Below are 18,989 nucleotides of genomic sequence, written 5' to 3' on the forward strand. Positions count from 1 at the left end.
CCAAAATACCAGCAACAGTGTGTGAAAACCTTGTGAAGACTTACAGAAAACATTTGACCTCTGTCATTGCCAACAAAGGGTATATAACAAAGTATTGAGATAAACTTTTGTTATTGACCAAATACTTATTTTCCACCATAATTTGCAAATAAATTCATAAAAAATCGTACAATGTGATTTTCTGGATTTTATTTTCTCATTTTGTCTGTCATAGTTGAAGTGTACCTATGATGAAAACTACAGGCCTCTCTCATCTATTTAAGTGGGAGAACTTGCACAATTGGTGGCTGACTAAATACTTTTTTGCCCCACTGTATATACACTGCTCAAAAAAATAAAGGGAACACTTAAACAACACAATGTAACTCCAAGTCAATCACACTTCTGTGAAATCAAACTGTCCACTTAGGAAGCAACACTGATTGACAATAAATTTCACATGCTGTTGTGCAAATGGAATAGACAAAAGGTGGAAATTATAGGCAATTAGTAAGACACCCCCAAAAAAGGAATGGTTCTGCAGGTGGTGACCACAGACCACTTCTCAGTTCCTATGCTTCCTGGCTGATGTTTTGGTCACTTTTGAATGCTGGCGGTGCTCTCACTCTAGTGGTAGCATGAGACGGAGTCTACAACCCACACAAGTGGCTCAGGTAGTGCAGTTCATCCAGGATGGCACAACAATGCGAGCTGTGGCAAAAAGGTTTGCTGTGTCTGTCAGCATAGTGTCCAGAGCTTGGAGGCGCTACCAGGAGACAGGCCAGTACATCAGGAGACGTGGAGGAGGCCGTAGGAGGGCAACAACCCAGCAGCAGGACCGCTACCTCCGCCTTTGTGCAAGGAGGTGCACTGCCAGAGCCCTGCAAAATGACCTCCAGCAGGCCACAAATGTGCATATATATATATATATATATATAGAGAGAGAGAGAGTATTTATGTATTTATGTAATGTATGTATTGCCCACACAGGCAAAAGTACTCCACTTTATCTCTACTCAACCAACTGCCGTTCTAACACCAGATGTCCCTCTTTCACTCAGTCAGGACCAAGCTAGGACCAGCAGCAGTCTGTTTCTGACCCACTCAAGGGTAAATATACAAAAATCACTAATAATGAAATTAATAACTCCTATTTTTCATGAGTATAATGGTTAATTAATCGATCTTTCCTAGAAAGATGTGTATTCTGGTGTTCTCCATACAATGAATATGTGTGAAGTAACCATTTCTACACCTTTTAGATTACAGGTGGAGCTCATTCAAGGCAAATTATCTTATATTATATAAATATATATATATATATATTCATCTGGTACGTCACAGAAGAAAGTCTTACTGTAAAATGCCATATTGTAGTGCATAATATGCTTGATATACTATAAGTACAAACGTATGTGGAGACCCATTCAAATTAGTGGATTCGGGTATTTCAGCCACACCCGTTGCTGACAGGTGTATAAAATGCGAGCACACAGCCATGCAATCTCCAAAGACAAATATTGGTAGTAGAATGGCCCGTACTGAAGATCTCAGTGACTTTCAACGTGGCTTTCAATAGGATGACACCTTTCCAACAAGTCAGTTCATCAAATTTCGGGCCTGCTAGAGATGCCCAGGTCAACTGTATGTGCTGTTATGAAATGGAAATGTATAGGAGCAACAACGGCTCAGCCGCGAAGTGGTAGGCCACACAAGCTCACAGAATGGGACCGCAGAGTGCTGAAGCGCATAGCGCGTAAAAATCGCCTGTCCTCGGTTGCAACACTACCGAGTTCCAAACTGCTTCTAGAGGCAATGTCAGCACTGTTCGTCGGGAGTTTCATGAAATGGGTTTCCATGGCCGAGCAGCCGCACCCAAGCCTAATATCACCAGGCGCAATGCCAGGTGGAGTGGTGTAAAGCTCGCCACCATTTGACTCCGCAGCAGTTCTCTGGAGTAATGAATCACGCTTCACATATCTGGTAGTCCGACTGACGAATTTGGGTTTGGTGGATGCCAGGAGAAAGCTACCTGTGCCAATGCATATCCTTCACCAAACTGTAAAGTTTGGTGAAGGAGGATTAATGATGTGGGGCTGCTATTTATGGTTCAGGCTAGGCCCCCTCGTTCCAGTGAAGGGAAATCTTAAAGCTACAGCATACAATGCCATTCTTCCCACGCCACCCCGGTCACCCCCCACCCCCTCCACTCCGGTCCCCTCCATGAGGAGATAAATCACTCCCCAGACTACAGCTTGCACCCTTGTGTCACTCGGAGATCCCTCACGCAACTCTTAGGAAAAGGCCCAGCCCAGTGTCAGTACGGGTAGGGCTAGTGCCATAACAGTGAGGGTTAGAAGAGCGGTAAGGGAGGAGAAAACAGCAGGGGGAGTGTGTGTGTGGGAGGGAGGGAGGTCTGGTCTAGGTAGACTGGGTTGATGAAGGCTGTGGGTGTGTGTTAAGGGGAGTCAGGGATTGGTAGTCTGGGGTGGTGAAGGCTGTGGGTGTGTGAGGGTATCCAGGGGATCGGGTAAGGGGAAACCTCCCCGCCAAGTGTGCTAGCCGATTAGTGTTTGTGTCCCCAAGGCTGATTTCTATCCTCCCTGTCCTGGCTTGCGTGACCTAGTCGGCCCTGTGAAATCCTCCACTAATCTGGCCTTACTGCCCTCCCCTCCCCCTTCTCCCATCCTAACGATGGGTCACCTGTAAGCACTTCTTATGCATGCGGGACTTTGGGACTATTCATATATTTTCCTTTCTACAAAAGATGAAGAGTATTTTTTTCAACCTTTCTACATGAATTCAGATGTCTTTTCCTCTCCTCTTTCTCCTGACCTTGTGGTGTGATCGTGTTTGGTTGATTTGGTGAACCATGCATCTTCTTCTCTACGCCTATGTCTTCCTGTGCTGCTTCAGTGTGGCCCATTCATTCTGTCCTTCCCAGTGTACCTGTGTTTACCATGGACAGAGTGATGGAACGGGGACCAGGTATTTACCATGTTTCTTATAGGAGGTTGTCTTTACATATTTTATTATAGTTGAATCTGGACCATTTTCCACAGATATACAGTATCACTATCTTTTTTAAATGATCCATATATTTTGTATTAGTATTATAACCCCATGTCCCTCTTAGTATTATAACCCCATGTCCCTCTTAGTATTATAACCCCATGTCCCTCTTAGTATTATAACCCCATGTCCCTCTTAGTATTATAACCTCCTGTCCCTCTTAGTATTATAACCTCCTGTCCCTCTTAGTATTATAACCTCCTGTCCCTCTTAGTATTATAACCCCCTGTCCCTCTTAGTATTATAACCCCCTGTCCCTCTTAGTATTATAACCCCCTGTCCCTCTTAGTATTATAACCCCCTGTCCCTCTTAGTATTATAACCCCATGTCCCTCTTAGTATTATAACCCCCTGTCCCTCTTAGTATTATAACCCCCTGTCCCTCTTAGTATTATAACCCCCTGTCCCTCTTAGTATTATAACCCCATGTCCCTCTTAGTATTATAACCCCCTGTCCCTCTTAGTATTATAACCCCCTGTCCCTCTTAGTATTATAACCCCCTGTCCCTCTTAGTATTAATACCCCCTGTCCCTCTTAGTATTATAACCCCCTGTCCTTCTTAGTATTATAACCCCCTGTCCCTCTTAGTATTATAACCCCATGTCCCTCTTAGTATTATAACCCCCTGTCCCTCTTAGTATTATAACCCCCTGTCCCTCTTAGTATTATAACCCCCTGTCCCTCTTAGTATTATAACCCCCTGTCCCTCTTAGTATTATAACCCCCTGTCCCTCTTAGTATTATAACCCCCTGTCCCTCTTAGTATTATAACCCCCTGTCCCTCTTAGTATTATAACCCCCTGTCCCTCTTAGTATTAATACCCCCTGTTCCTCTTAGTATTATAACCCCCTGTCCCCCTTAGTATTATAACCCCCTGTCCCTCTTAGTATTATAACCCCCTGTCCCTCTTAGTATTAATACCCCCTGTCCCTCTTAGTATTATAACCCCCTGTCCCTCTTAGTATTATAACCCCCTGTCCCTCTTAGTATTATAACCTCATGTCCCTCTTAGTATTATAACCCCCTGTCCCTCTTAGTATTATAACCCCCTGTCCCTCTTAGTATTATAACCCCCTGTCCCTCCTAGTATTATAACCCCCTGTCCCTCTTAGTATTATAACCCCCTGTCCCTCTTACTATTATAACCCCCTGTCCCTCTTAGTATTATAACCCCCTGTCCCTCTTAGTATTAGAACCACCCGTCCCTCTTAGTATTATAACCCCCTGTCCCTCTTACTATTATAACCCCCTGTCCCTCTTAGTATTATAACCCCCTGTCCCTCTTAGTATTATAACCCCCTGTCCCTCTTAGTATTATAACCCCCTGTCCCTCTTAGTATTATAACCCCCTGTCCCTCTTAGTATTATAACCCCCTGTCCCTCTTAGTATTATAACCCCCTGTCCCTCTTAGTATTATAACCCCATGTCCCTCTTAGTATTATAACCCCATGTCCCTCTTAGTATTATAACCCCCTGTCCCTCTTAGTATTATAACCCCCTGTCCCTCTTAGTATTATAACCCCCTGTCCCTCTTAGTATTATAACCCCATGTCCCTCTTAGTATTATAACCCCCTGTCCCTCTTAGTATTATAACCCCCTGTCCCTCTTAGTATTATAACCCCCTGTCCCTCTTAGTATTAATACCCCCTGTCCCTCTTAGTATTATAACCCCCTGTCCTTCTTAGTATTATAACCCCTGTCCCTCTTAGTATTATAACCCCATGTCCCTCTTAGTATTATAACCCCCTGTTCCTCTTAGTATTAATACCCCCTGTCCCTCTTAGTATTATAACCCCCTGTCCCTCTTAGTATTATAACCCCCTGTCCCTCTTAGTATTATAACCCCGTGTCCCTCTTAGTATTATAACCCCCTGTCCCTCTTAGTATTATAACCCCCTGTCCCTCTTAGTATTATAACCCCTTGTCCCTCTTAGTATTATAACCACCCGTCCCTCTTAGTATTATAACCCCCTGTCCCTCTTACTATTATAACCCCCTGTCCCTCTTAGTATTATAACCCCCTGTCCCTCTTAGTATTATAACCCCCTGTCCCTCTTAGTATTATAACCCCTGTCCCTCTTCGTATTATAACCCCCTGTCCCTCTTAGTATTATAACCCCCTGTCCCTCTTAGTATTATAACCCCATGCCCCTCTTAGTATTATAACCCCCTGTCCCTCTTAGTATTATAACCCCCTGTCCCTCTTAGTATTATTACCCCCTGTCCCTCTTAGTATTATAACCCCCTGTCCCTCTTAGTATTATAACCCCCTGTCCCTCTTAGTATTAATACCCCCTGTCCCTCTTAGTATTATAACCCCCTGTCCTTCTTAGTATTATAACCCCCTGTCCCTCTTAGTATTATAACCCCCTGTCCCTCTTAGTATTATAACCCCCTGTCCCTCTTAGTATTATAACCCCCTGTCCCTCTTAGTATTATAACCCCCTGTCCCTCTTAGTATTATAACCCCCTGTCCCTCTTAGTATTATAACCCCCTGTCCCTCTTAGTATTATAACCCCATGTCCCTCTTAGTATTATAACCTTCTGTCCCTCTTAGTATTATAACCCCCTGTCCCTCTTAGTATTATAACCCCCTGTCCCTCTTAGTATTATAACCCCCTGTCCCTCTTAGTATTATTACCCCCTGTCCCTCTTAGTATTATAACCCCATGTCCCTCTTAGTATTATAACCCCCTGTCCCTCTTAGTATTAATACCCCCTGTCCCTCTTAGTATTATAACCCCCTGTCCCTCTTAGTATTATAACCCCCTGTCCCTCTTAGTATTATAACCCCCTGTCCCTCTTAGTATTATAACCCCCTGTCCCTCTTAGTATTATAACCCCCTGTCCCTCTTAGTATTATAACCCCCTGTCCCTCTTAGTATTATAACCCCCTGTCCCTCTTAGTATTATAACCCCCTGTCCCTCTTAGTATTATTACCCCCTGTCCCTCTTAGTATTATAACCCCCTGTCCCTCTTAGTATTATAACCCCCTGTCCCTCTTAGTATTAATACCCCCTGTCCCTCTTAGTATTATAACCCCCTGTCCTTCTTAGTATTATAACCCCCTGTCCCTCTTAGTATTATAACCCCCTGTCCCTCTTAGTATTATAACCCCCTGTCCCTCTTAGTATTATAACCCCCTGTCCCTCTTAGTATTATAACCCCCTGTCCCTCTTAGTATTATAACCCCCTGTCCTTCTTAGTATTAGAACATTGTGTCAGACCTCTTAGGCTTTGAAGTATGAGTTCAATAGAGGACCACTTTTTCTCAATACCTATCCCATGTTTAGGATGACTGCATCTCAAGAGTTGGGAACAGAGTATGGAGTCGTGAAAAGTATCATAGAACAACTTTTCTAAAGTCCCATAAGTATGTAAGAGATGAATTGTGGAGATGGAAACACAAAGTGCAGAGCTCTTCAATTCTGGTCCGTTTTCTAGGCTTTTGTCCCAGCCCAGCATTAACGCACATGACTCAAGCTATTAAGGGCTAGATGATCAGATGAATCAGGTGGTTTTTACGGCTTCTGGGCCAGAACAACACCCTGTGGTTCTCAAGAACAAGAACTGAAGAACCTTCCAACCCCTTCTGAATGGTAATCAGTGATCTGACTAGACTGGATAGGTGAAAGCTATGCAATGGAACTCTAGCTTTGACCTGTCCAGAAGAGTGATAACTCCATGAAAGGGAGAAGGACATTTTTTATATATTTAAACCGAGCCCATGTATTCTGTTCCTCTCAGATCTGTGCTGTGTAATGACCCAGACATGTCCGACATCCCCGTAAATGTCCCTGTGGATACGGTCAAACTGCGGGTAGAGAAGACAGGTGTGAGGCGCATCCCCACCGAGGCCTTCTACTACCTGAACGACCTGCGCTACCTGTGGATCACCTACAACTCTATCTCCTCTGTGGACGCCGCCGCCTTCTACAACCTCAAGGTCCTCCACGAACTGCGGCTGGATGGGAACCTGATCTCCACCTTCCCCTGGGAGTCCCTAAAGGAGATGCCTAGTCTGAGGACGCTGGATCTTCACAACAACCGCTTGACCAGCGTTGCCATGGAGGCTATCCCGTACCTGGTCAACATCACCTACCTGGATATCTCCAGCAACAAGTTGACCACCCTGTCTTCGGACCTCGTGGATATCTGGCCGCCGTTCAATGGAATGCACGTCTACTCCAGCTTGTCCCAGAAAGTGGTGCTCGGTAAGAGAACTGATAATGAAGTGTGAGTGGGTAATGTGGGGATGAGGGTTTAAGGTTAGGACTTTGGGCAGGGGTGCACAACCCTCCACCCTCAAGAGCAACAGATGTAGGATCTTATTTTGATCACCCTGATGCTTATTTGATCACCCTGCATTGCAGCTTTCCTGCAATGCAAACTTGTAGTGTATTTGAGGTTTAAAAAGGGTTCTGAAGTTTGTAATTTTCCATTAGAAATTTCTGACTTGATTTTCCTTTACAAAAAAATTATTTACCCCTGCAACATGTCCATTAATAATAATTCACATAACAATTTACATTTCCTGTTGCTACAGAATTATTTTCCTGCTGTAGCAAATTGGCTCAAATTAAGATCCTACATCTGTACTGGTTTAGCAGGCTTTTGCCCTGACTACAACACGTGCTTCTACTGAGTACACACCTGAGATTAGCTGACCCACGTGTTAGAGCAGGGCTGGAGCAAAACCCTGAACTCCCAGTGGCTCTCCAGGAGGTGGGTTGACCACCCCTGCAGTAAAGCAGTGTTGGGTGATAACAGAACATGGCACTGGTCTTCGTAGGAGTGTATCGAGTTTTGGGTTGTTACGTAGCCCGTAAAGGGCGTTTGCTGAACCTTCCTACGAACATTAGGAAGTAGTACATACATGAAATCCATGGCAATTGTTATGACAACACCTCAACGTGATGTCACTTTTTGTCTGGCACCTGGACTGTAACGCAATGTGTTTACTTAGACGGTTACGTTTAACCCAAAGGCATATTTCCATCTTCACATTGAGGTTCCAAAACCTATTTGGGCAGCTCTTTATTTGGAAAATCTATCTATAGATGCTCAACAAACTATCAATAGACTATCACCTAAATGTCCACAACGCTTGGACTTCTATGTGCTGTAGCTGCAGGTTACCAGGTCAACCTATTTTAGATCCACCTCGTAAGCAGTCGGGAGTTAAAGTTATCATGCAATGATAGTCCGTTTCTAAACTTTGGCTTTGACAAATCTAATTAGTTATCTTTCCATGCTTTGATTTGTACAAACATGCCATGTATTTTGGGCTCCACACTAAATCTCACAGAATATGGGAAGGTGTAAGCAGGCCCTCAGGTGTACCCAGGTTTTCATTGGCATGCCAAATGCTGAATAGAACGCTGATGTACAAACTGACATATACAGTACATTGTAGAGAGCATTCGGATACAACACAAAGAAATAAATCATTAAATAAACCGGGACTTGTTAAGGGACATTTCTAAAACAAATCACATGTACAATGTTCTTTATGAATGAAGTACAGAATTGATTATAAGTGAAGATTGTCCATCTTAAAGAAAATACTCTCTCTTTCACTCTGTCTGAGAACTAGCTTGAGGAGTGAGATAATGTTAATGGGATGTTAAGGACCAGCTAGCTTTTCCATGCTGAAAAAGCTTGTTCTATTCTCTGGCGTACTGGAAGGAGAAACAAGATTAGCCTATCCCTAAGGAAGACACATAACGTCCCATGTACAGAATATAGACTCTTCCCGTACCATCACATGATAGAATTAAACTAAAATGCATGTGGGGGTGTGGTATATTGCCAATATACCACGCTATCGGCTGTTGTTATGGATACAGCCCTTAGCCGTGGTATATTGACCATACATCACAAACCCCCAAGGTGCCTTTTTGCTATTATAAACTGGAGGTTCTGTCAGCCAATCAGCATTCAATCTGCAGTTCAAACAATAACAAAGTGTACACCCTGCCACGGTTTTGGTAAAAGCTGAGGAATGGGGCTGGAGAAATGTCAACACTCTCAAATTCATAGACAGGGCTATGGATGGAAAGACTTACCATCCATGATGTCACAATATAGTGGTCCCGTGTGGTCCCGTGTGGCTCAGTTGGTAGAGCATGGCGCTTGCAACGCCAGGGTTGTGGGTTCAATTCCCACGGGGGGACCAGGGTTCAATTCCCACGGGGGGACCAGGATGAATATGTATGAACTTTCCAATTTGTAAGTCGCTCTGGATAAGAGTGTCTGCTAAATGTAAATGTAATAGTTTTAACCATGTTGAGGCAATACAGTGTTTGTTTAAAGGGAAAGTGTTTACAAACAATTGAGCAAAAAAAGCTTATATTTGGGGGTTTTATGGGGTAAGACAGTTGAACTAAGCTCATGGAGTATTTATAAGTAAAATTCTTCAAGAATCAATGGGTATACTGTACATCATTCATTCAAAAGTGCAAAAATGTAACAACGGCAGATTGCCCCTTTAAAAGAACAGGATACAACACTTTTGTATTTTGGGAAGAAAGTCAACACCAGGTTTAGAGTTTGTGTTTGGGTTGTCCCCAGTTAAGTACAACTAATCTGGTTAAGCATAAGGGGTTTCCACAATACACATGCACTTCCACATGCGTGTGTGTGAGTGTGTGTGTGTATGTGTGTGAGCGTGCATGTGAGTGAATGAGTCAGTGAGTGAGTGAGTGAGTGAGAGAGAGAGAGAGAGAGAGAGAGAGAGAGAGAGAGAGAGAGAGAGAGAGAGAGAGAGAGAGATTGTATATGTGTTTGAGTGTGTGTTTGTACAGTAGCTGTGTTTCCGTTAGCTTGTGTGTCTGTGTGTGTGTTCTGGTAAAGCGTCTCTACCCTCCTTTCACACACATGGAACATGCTAGTAACTTAATGACATTTGTAAGAGATGATATGACTCCAAATTTGACCCATGTCTGACCCTCGGTCTAGGAAATCCCAATATTAGGGAAATAGAAGGATGACTCAGTTGTAACTACTGTAGCCATACCTATAATTTTTTTAAACTAGGCAAGTCAGTTAAGAACAAATTCTTATTTGCAATGATGGCCTACACCGGCCAAATCCGGACGACGCTGGGCCAATTGTGCGCTGCCCTACGGGACTCCCAATCACGGCCGGTTGTGATACAGCCTGGATTCGAACCAGGGTGTCTGTAGTGACACCACTAGCACTGAGATGCAGTGACTTAGACCGCGGCACCACTCACCACTGAATGAGAACACTAAGTTACACATGCTAGCGGTACAGAAAATTAACTGTGTAAAGTTTTCTTTCTATAATTTTGGCGGGAAAATAGATGAACATGGAATTCATAGCATAATATGCAATCAAGGCTTTTGTTGACTTTAGATAAGTACAAGATGTGCAAAGAAGAGTACAAATCATGTTAGTCAACTAAAATACAAAATATGTAGGTAGGACTTTAAAAATAACTTAATGTAATAAAGCATTTATAATGGATCAGTAAATAGTTTATTCATCATTTATTAACAATGGTGGGAAAAGTACTAAATTGTCATACATAAAAGTAAAGATACCTTATTAGAAAATGACTCAAGTAAAAGTGAAAGTCACCAGGTAAAATAATACTTAATTATTTATTTGAGTAAATGTCAAATAGAATCTGGTTTTAAATGTACTTAATTGCAGTGGTGGAAAAAGTACTCAATTGTCATAGTTGAGTAATATTAAGTTCAAGTAAATGCAATACATCAAATTCCTTATATTAAGCAAACCAGATGGCAGGATTATTATTTTTCATTTGTTTGTTTACGGACAGCCAGGGGCACACTCCAAAACTCAGATATAATTTACAAATGCAGTATTTGCATTTAGTGAGTCTGCCAGATCAGAGGCAGTAGGGATGACAACGCATTATATTGATAGGTGCATGAATTGGACCATTTTTGTGTTCTGCCAGAGAATTTGAAATGTAGCAAGTACTTTGGGTGTCAGAGAAAATGTATGGGAGTAAAAAGTACATTACGTCTTTAGGAATGTAGTGGAGTAAAAGTAAAAGTTGTCAAAAATATAAATTGTAAAGTCAAGCACAGATACCCTAATACTACTTAAGTAGTACTCTAAAGTATTTTTATTGAAGTACTTTACACCACTGTCTATTAATCTTTACTCCCACATTTGTAAACGTCAGTAACCTAGTTATTCACACATTTACAAACAACTATCAAAGTGTTTAATAATGATTCATAAGATAATGTATGACATGTTAAATATAGGTCATTATAAACCATTTATTAACCATTTACCAGTCTTTTGCGTGGCCTAATGTGTGTTCTATTTATACTTTATAAATACTTTATACATTTTTTGAGTGACCAGTGTAATTTCTCACAAAAAGACCGACATGCCATTGGCTGTTAAGCAACAAAACCGATGCGTGTGCAACTATAGGGCAAAACAGACACCCTTTTTTTTGCCATGCGAAAAGCCTTAACTAATGATTGTTTATAAGGGACAATATTAAACATCTTATGAATGGAGAAATGATTAGTAAATTATGAATCAACTTTTTACTAATCCATTATAAATTATTTGTTACATGGATTTATAATAAAGTGCTACCATTTGTATAATTTGTGTATCAGCTAGGAGAGACTGGAATCCACTCCTTGGTTTGTTTACATTCGCAGCCACATTACTATTAGCATTGATAAGTGTTAGCATGTTCTTCATCTCTGAAGCACTGCACGTTCCTAACCTTTTTACAAACATGTATGTAAGTTTTATTTAGCATAACTATCACAAACATTTCCTCTCTTGTCCCCTCCAGGTCTTCAGGACAACCCGTGGATCTGCGACTGCAGGATCTCCAAGCTGATCGAGCTCTCCAAAATGTCTGACACATCAGTGGTACTAATGGATCAGTTCCTGTCTTGCAGTGGGCCTGAGAACCTGGCCGGGGTTATGTTCCAAAGGGCGGAGCTGGACCAATGTCTCAAGCCGTCTGTCATGATGTCAGCCACCAAGATTACGGCCTCGTTGGGCAGCAATGTGCTTCTGCGCTGTGATGCCACGGGTTACCCCACACCTACCCTAATCTGGACCACTTCAGATGGCTCACCTGTCAACAACACAGGTATCAACAGTGAGACATTTTATTTGAAGAAAAGGTGTCTTATTCAACATGGTTATCAAAAATAGTTTTAGATTTCGAAATTGATTTAATAGGATTTGCTTTTACTCTACAGTTGATCTTTGTGTTTCATTTAACGAAAGTCTACATCTTGGCGATTACTAAGTCTTGGCATTTTCATGATCTACCTACAGTTGTCCAGGAGTCTCCAGGAGAAGGTGTCCGATGGTCCATCATCAGCCTAAATGGGATCTCGTACAAAGACGACGGGGAGTACAGCTGCAAGGCTAAGAACTTTGCCGGTAATGCAGAGGCTGCCATCAGCCTGTCTGTGGCAGGTTATGTCGCTACAACCATGCCCCCACAGAGGTCCAATGGAGAGGCTGGAGGGAATAGCCCATCCACAACATCCTCTGCTCCGTCAACTGACTTCCCCAACTCCCCTAGCACCCTGATTACCACCACCACCCCAGCCACGACCACACTGCCACCCGTTCCCACCAAGAAGAAACTCATGCCCAGCAATGTGCAGCAGAAAGCCCCACCCAAACCATCCAAGATCCAGCAAGGCAGCGACAGGATGCTGGCGGCGGATCAGAGCAAAAAGAAGGACGCTTCCAAGTCCGTCCAAGATCTCGAGATCATGGAGGAAACGGCGGACAGCGCGGTTCTACTCTGGACGGCAGACGGTTTGACGAGCGATGCCCCTCTCACCGTTGTGTACTCTACTTACGACGATGAGGATGACTCCAAAAGGACAATGGATACCGATGCCGGGAGTGGCAAGGTCCTCCTCGAAGGCTTAACTTCTGGAATGAGGTACCAGGTTTGTCTGGTTGCCAAGGGAAGTGCGGCAGGGATAGACCCCTGCATCAACTTCTTCACCCTGGACATTGTTGAGGACGATGACGAGAACCAGCTGCTGATGATCATCAGCGGCATTGCCTGCGCCGTGGCTTTACCTGTCATCGGTCTGCTGGTTTACAAGATCCTCTCACTCTACTGCCAGAGCAGTGTGCCAGGTTTGGACGACGAGCTGTCTAAAGACACATATGTGAAGTTCGAAACACTGTCGATGAAGCAGAGGACCTTGAACGCTAATCCCAGTGAATTGTGGGCCCACAGGCAGACCGAGGAGTCCCAAGAGAGGATGCTCCTCTTCTCCAGGTCCAGCATTGACTCACAAATAACATACAGGAGTGACAGTTCCAGGTCAGAATTTCTGTGCTAGCACTAGATGAAGACTCTACCTGGCATCACTGATTGTTGAAGCCTTCATTTCTTATTTTTTTAACCACACTTTGAGATTTGGTTTGTCACAATACCAGTATCGCAAAATTCTGAAGTATCGTGGCAAGAAAAGCAAAAACATGTTCTAATGTCATTAGGAAAACAGCCCTAATGCTGGAAACAAACAGCATCATGACAACTCAATGTTAAGATTGCTGTCTTTGCAGCTCAGCACTTATTCACATTTATTATCACATTTATTCTCATTTTAATGCAATTTTCCATAATACCATAATGAAATCATCTGCCACAGTGTTCACTATGTCTTGCTTCTTTGTCACTATACACCACACCAGGTTTAAAGATTCATTGATCTCAATATGGTATAAATAGGCATGCCAACTATCCTAGTCCAACAACACGTTGATTCAAACTGCTAGCAATGTTCACTCAAAAGTCAAACATTCAAGCTAAATGTTGCCTTACTTCACTAAAAAGTTTTATCGAACCCTAGTAAATTCGAAGATTTGACCTGCCCTACATACAATGCAACAGTTTCTGTGTAACGTATTGTTTTTACTTGTACATACAAGGGTATTGTATTCTTCTTTTTAATAAAACAAATCTTTGTGTATTTCATGTCCTCGTATTTCATATAAGCATTTGGTATATATGGCAGTGTTGGTCACAGCTCTCTGTACAACAATTCCACTATTATCTATGAGGTGTGATATTTCCCAATGTGATCATCTCTTGGCTTTAGCTATGAGGAATAGGATTCTGTGCCTTTTCCTCACTTCAGCAACAGGTGTATATACACTACCGTTCAAAAGTTTGGGGTCACTTAGAAATGTCCTTGTTTTCCATGAAAACATACATGAAAAGAGTTGCAAAATGAATAGCAAATATGGTTAATACGTTGACAAGGTTATAAATAATGATTTTTAATTAAAATAACAATTGTGTCCTTCAAAATTTGCTTTCGTCAAAGAATCCTCCATTTGCAGCAATTACAGCCTCGCAGACCTTTGGCATTCTAGTTGTCAATTTGTTGAGGTAATCTGAAGAGATTTAACCCCATGCTTCCTGAAGCACCTCCCACAATTTGGATTGGCTTGATGGGCACTTCTTACGTACCATACGGTCAAGCTGCTCCCACAACAGCTCAATAGGGTTGAGATCCGGTGACTGCACTGGCCACTCCATTATAGACAGAATACCAGCTGACTACTTCTTCCCTAAATAGTTCTTGCATAGTTTGGAGCTGTGCTTTGGATCATTGTCCTGTTGTAGGAGGAAATTGGCTCCAATTAAGCACCATCCACATGGTATGGCATGGCGTTGCAAAATTAAGTGATACCCTTCCTTCTTCAAGATCCCTTTTACCCTGTACAAATCTCCCACTTTACCACCACCAAAGCACCCTCAGACCATCACATTGCCTCCAGCATGCTTGACAGATGGTGTCAAGCACTCCTCCAGCATCTTTTCCTTTTTTCTGCGTCTCATGAATGTTCTTCTTTGTGATCCGAACATCTCAAACTTGGATTCTTTTGTCCATAATATTTCCCCCAATCTTCCTCTGTCCAGTGTCTGCGTTCTTTTGCCCATTTTAATCTTTTCTTTTTATTGGCCAGTCTGAGATATGGCTTTTTCTTTGCAACTCTGCCTAGAAGGCCAGCACCCCAGAGTCGCCTCTTCACTGTTGACATTGAGACTGGTGTTTTGCAGGTACTATTTAATGAAGCTGCCAGTTGAGGACTTGTGAGGCATTTGTTTCTCAAACTAGACACTTCAATATACTTGTCCTCTTGCTCAGTTGTGCACCAGAGCCTCCCACTCCTCTTTCTATTCTGGTTAGAGCTAGTTTACTCTGTTCTGTGAAGAGAGTAGTAGACAGAGTTGTATAAGATCTTCAGTTTCTTGGCAATTTCTTGCATGGAATAACCTTCATTTCTCAGAACAAGAATAGATTGACGAGTTTCAGAAGAAAGTTCTTTGTTTCTGGCCATTTTGAGCCTGTAATCGAACCCACAAATGCTGATGCTCCAGATACTCAACTAATCTAAAGAAGGCCAGTTTTATTGCTTCTTTAATCAGGACAACAGTTTTCAGCTGTGCTAACGTAATTGCAAAAGGGTTTACTAATGAACAATTAGCCTTTTAAGATGATAAACTTGGATTAGCTAACATAATGTGCCATTAGAACACAGGAGTGATGTTTGCTGATAATGGGTCCATTAGAACTTAAAATCTTAGGTAAATGTACACCTATGTAGATATTCCATTGAAAATCAGCTTTTTCCAGCTACAATAGTCATTGACAACATTAACAATGTCTACACTGTATTTATGATCAATTTGATGTTATTTTAATGGACAAAAAAAAATCTTTCAGAAACAAGGACATTTCTAAGTGACCACAAACTTTTGAACGGTAGTGTATTTCTCAACATTACAACCCTTCCTCTGTCTTCTCTCTCGAGCCCACCCTGATCTCCACTTCCACTGTCTCACAGTTGTTACTTAGTGATTATGTGGATGTCTGTGTATCCACCAACATGCATGTGACTGTGTATTTGAGCATGTAAATATCAGAATGTATCCGCTTATGACCCATGGGTGTTCCTCTCCTATTCTTTAGCCCCACTGACTGGCTGCACAGTGAGAGAGCGGGACCGTAATCAATGGGTCAAGGCCTACTGTGTGCCTGAAAAGGTGTTGCCGTAAATCCTGATAACATGTGTGGAGCTGGAACGCCATTCCCATGGATACCCTGGCCTATGCCACCCGCTGCACCTGTCTGGGCGCTACCCGTCATACCAGCTATTCCATTAACATGGCAACACCCAAGTTGTTTGACTAACAGATGGGATGAGTTAGTGGGACCTGCTAGTCTTGAGCCCCCCCCCCCCCCTTGAACACTTTACTGTGTTATTACTTCTGCATTCTTGAAGGATCCGTGTAACATGTTATATTTATAGTTATAGTAACACGGTAATAAGAACCCTAGTTCATTTGTTACCATGTCCCACATACATAGTTAAAATCTTAGGTAGATGATTAATGTATGATTCATTTGGTCTACATGTAAACATTGTTTAGCATCAGATTGGGCATACCAACAAAACAGTGAACAGTGACGCAGTATTCCAAGGTGCCCTCCATGACATTTCCCAATACATCATAGTGTTCCGATGACAACGAGAGTTCAATATGTGCAGTATTTGACCTAGACTGACCTAGACTGACCTAGAGTGACCTGGAGTGATATACCTCTTTCAAATGCTGTCAACAGGGGTGAAATCACGGGGCAAAAGCCATTGAGCAGGCACATTTCTAACTCAACTCAACTACAGCTGGAGACACTGAGCCCTTTCCAGCCTTGTTAGCCTTCCTACAGCTACTTACAAAGCCACTTGTGACACTGCTGCTAACAATATGCATGTCATCCTGGGTAGGAATAGTGGTTTGGTTGGTGGAGTCTGATGATGGCTATCCTGAGTAAACAGAAAACAAGTCTTCTCCACTTTTCCGAGTTTCCCCGCTTACTCATCCAGCCTGATTCACTCAGGGAGAGGAAGATGCCTATACAGGATAGAGAGACACACATACAGGGTACATATTCTAATCTGAATACACACACTATCTGGACAGCAGGTTTCATGACTGTCTCTGGTGGAGAAAATGGAGGGAAGTGGATAACACAACACAACACACCACAATACAACACAACTAGTGTTCATGTTTTGGACCGTTTCACCGGGTGGCAAGACAACGGTTGTCTCAGCTATTCTTTTGCCACTTAAAAATAATATATTGGAATCACCCAGTTAACAGGTTCTCTTCCAAACAACATGACACATTGATATTTTAGTGTAATATAACATTACATGCTAAAGAAAAAAATCCAAATGTAATACTATTTGAATCAATATTACACTACTTGAAAGATACAAACGATCTCACACATAAGAAATCGTACAAGCCAGACTGTCCAAGACTGTCTTCACTGACATATGAGGATGTTCACCACGTGAAAGGAGAGTGTGAACGCACATATTGCTAAGAGATGACTGTTTAATAGGGAAAGCCAGAGCTGATTTGAACTCCACCCCATTATGGCCATATGAAGAAGCTTTTAGCCAGCCACATTGATTCAACAAAGGTATCAACACAATGGTTCACTGTGTTGACATATTCTATTGAGATCATGTTTCATTAGGGCAGCTATCTGTGTTTGGCACTAGAGTAGTATATAATTAGATATCACGTGTAGATCGGTGTATATCATTGCTAACTTCTCAATATTCTTCCCATTAGGTCTCAATCTTTGGGGATGTCCGTGTTCCTGGATCAAGTCTACTACACTGATGTGAAATCACGGACCGTACGGCAAGTCAACAAGTACTCAGGGGGTGAGGCTGAGAACGTCAACCTAAAGTGACCCCCCCCTCCCCCCATCGCTGTCAAGTTGGTACATCCCCTCAACCAGCCAATTGAGTCTTTCCAGGTCAGAGTTCAATGTCGGTTTCCTCATTCCTCAATAAATGTGGTCTTAGTTCACATTAAGATCTACCATGAACTATGTTATAATACTCTGTTCAAAAAACCTTTAGTCTGTTCTAAAACTCTTTCTAAATCCTTGAACTCTGTTCTAAAACTCTGTTCTGAAACTCTGTTCTAAAATCATGATCTTTGTTCTAAAATTCTGTTCTGAAACGGTGAACTCTGCTCTAAAACTAAGACCTGCCAAGGTCAGACAGTGCTGCTGAACTACTGATTATCCTGTGCTGCTCCTTGACCAAAAGTGAATACCAGCACAGACAATACGTCTTGTTGATTTGGAAGGTGTGGTTATTTATACTCATTCACGTAAGCGACAAACACTTTGTTGTACATGTTGTGTTTTTAGACTTTGAGATTGTGTGCAATGGGAGTTTGTTTTCACATAGAAGTACTCATCACTAGTTCCAACCAACATCACTAGTTCCCACATCATATGGTGTGGTATTTGTACACATTCATCCTTACACAGCCTTTTGTGGTATGTGTACCTGTGTGACAGGTATCACAGCCCTGTTTGGGGCCCCTTTGTGACAGGTATCAAAGCCCTGTTTGGGGCCCCTTTGTGACAGGTATCAAAGTCCTGTTTGGGTCCCCTTTGTGACAGGTATTAAAGCCCTGGTTGGGTCCCCTAGACTTTACCTTGACCCCTGAGGCCTAATAAAAGAGAAAAGACAGACAGAGGCTAGGTGCCAACTCTCACTCAGGTTATATAGGTAAAATCACAGACTCTAAGTGGAGGGGACTTAGTCTTGTGACTGGCTGTATATAAGAGCATGGGGGGGGGGGGGGGGGGACTGGAGAGTAAGGTGTAAGGTAGACAGAGAAAAGAGAGGAAGAAAGGTCAAGGTACAAAATGTTGAATGTAGGCCGTACCTTGTTTTTAAGCTGATGCAGAATATGTTGTTCTCAATGAGACCTTGAGCCAAAGCGGTCTTAATCATCATGAAGATGACTGATTCCTACTCAGAAATGGAATTCTTATTGTGTGGTAGATGTGTATTTACATGCA

The 18,989-nt window shown here is 42.5% G+C and overlaps 1 protein-coding gene across 1 annotated transcript; it reads left to right on the forward strand.

Moving 5' to 3' along the window:
* Positions 1-2,788: 2,788 nt before the first annotated feature.
* Positions 2,789-14,045, forward strand: lrit3a (info leucine-rich repeat, immunoglobulin-like and transmembrane domains 3a). The gene is made up of 4 exons (XM_055924458.1): positions 2,789-2,967; positions 6,805-7,271; positions 11,879-12,184; positions 12,376-14,045. The coding sequence occupies exons 1-4, from the start codon at positions 2,852-2,854 to the stop codon at positions 13,410-13,412; spliced, it is 1,926 nt and encodes a 641-aa protein (XP_055780433.1). The 5' UTR covers positions 2,789-2,851; the 3' UTR covers positions 13,413-14,045.
* The last annotated feature ends 4,944 nt before the right edge of the window (positions 14,046-18,989 follow it).

Source organism: Salvelinus fontinalis, chromosome 6 (genome assembly GCF_029448725.1).
Source record: "Salvelinus fontinalis isolate EN_2023a chromosome 6, ASM2944872v1, whole genome shotgun sequence".
Classification (NCBI taxonomy): Eukaryota; Metazoa; Chordata; class Actinopteri; order Salmoniformes; family Salmonidae; genus Salvelinus; species Salvelinus fontinalis.

Bases quoted from the DNA above. Each gene is read 5' to 3' on its own strand.
- lrit3a (XM_055924458.1), top strand. From the start codon at position 2,852: ATGCATCTTCTTCTCTACGCCTATGTCTTCCTGTGCTGCTTCAGTGTG. The intron at 2,968-6,804 runs GTATTTACCATG...TGTTCCTCTCAG, and splicing joins AGTGATGGAACGGGGACCAG to ATCTGTGCTGTGTAATGACC. The intron at 7,272-11,878 runs GTAAGAGAACTG...TGTCCCCTCCAG, and splicing joins GTCCCAGAAAGTGGTGCTCG to GTCTTCAGGACAACCCGTGG.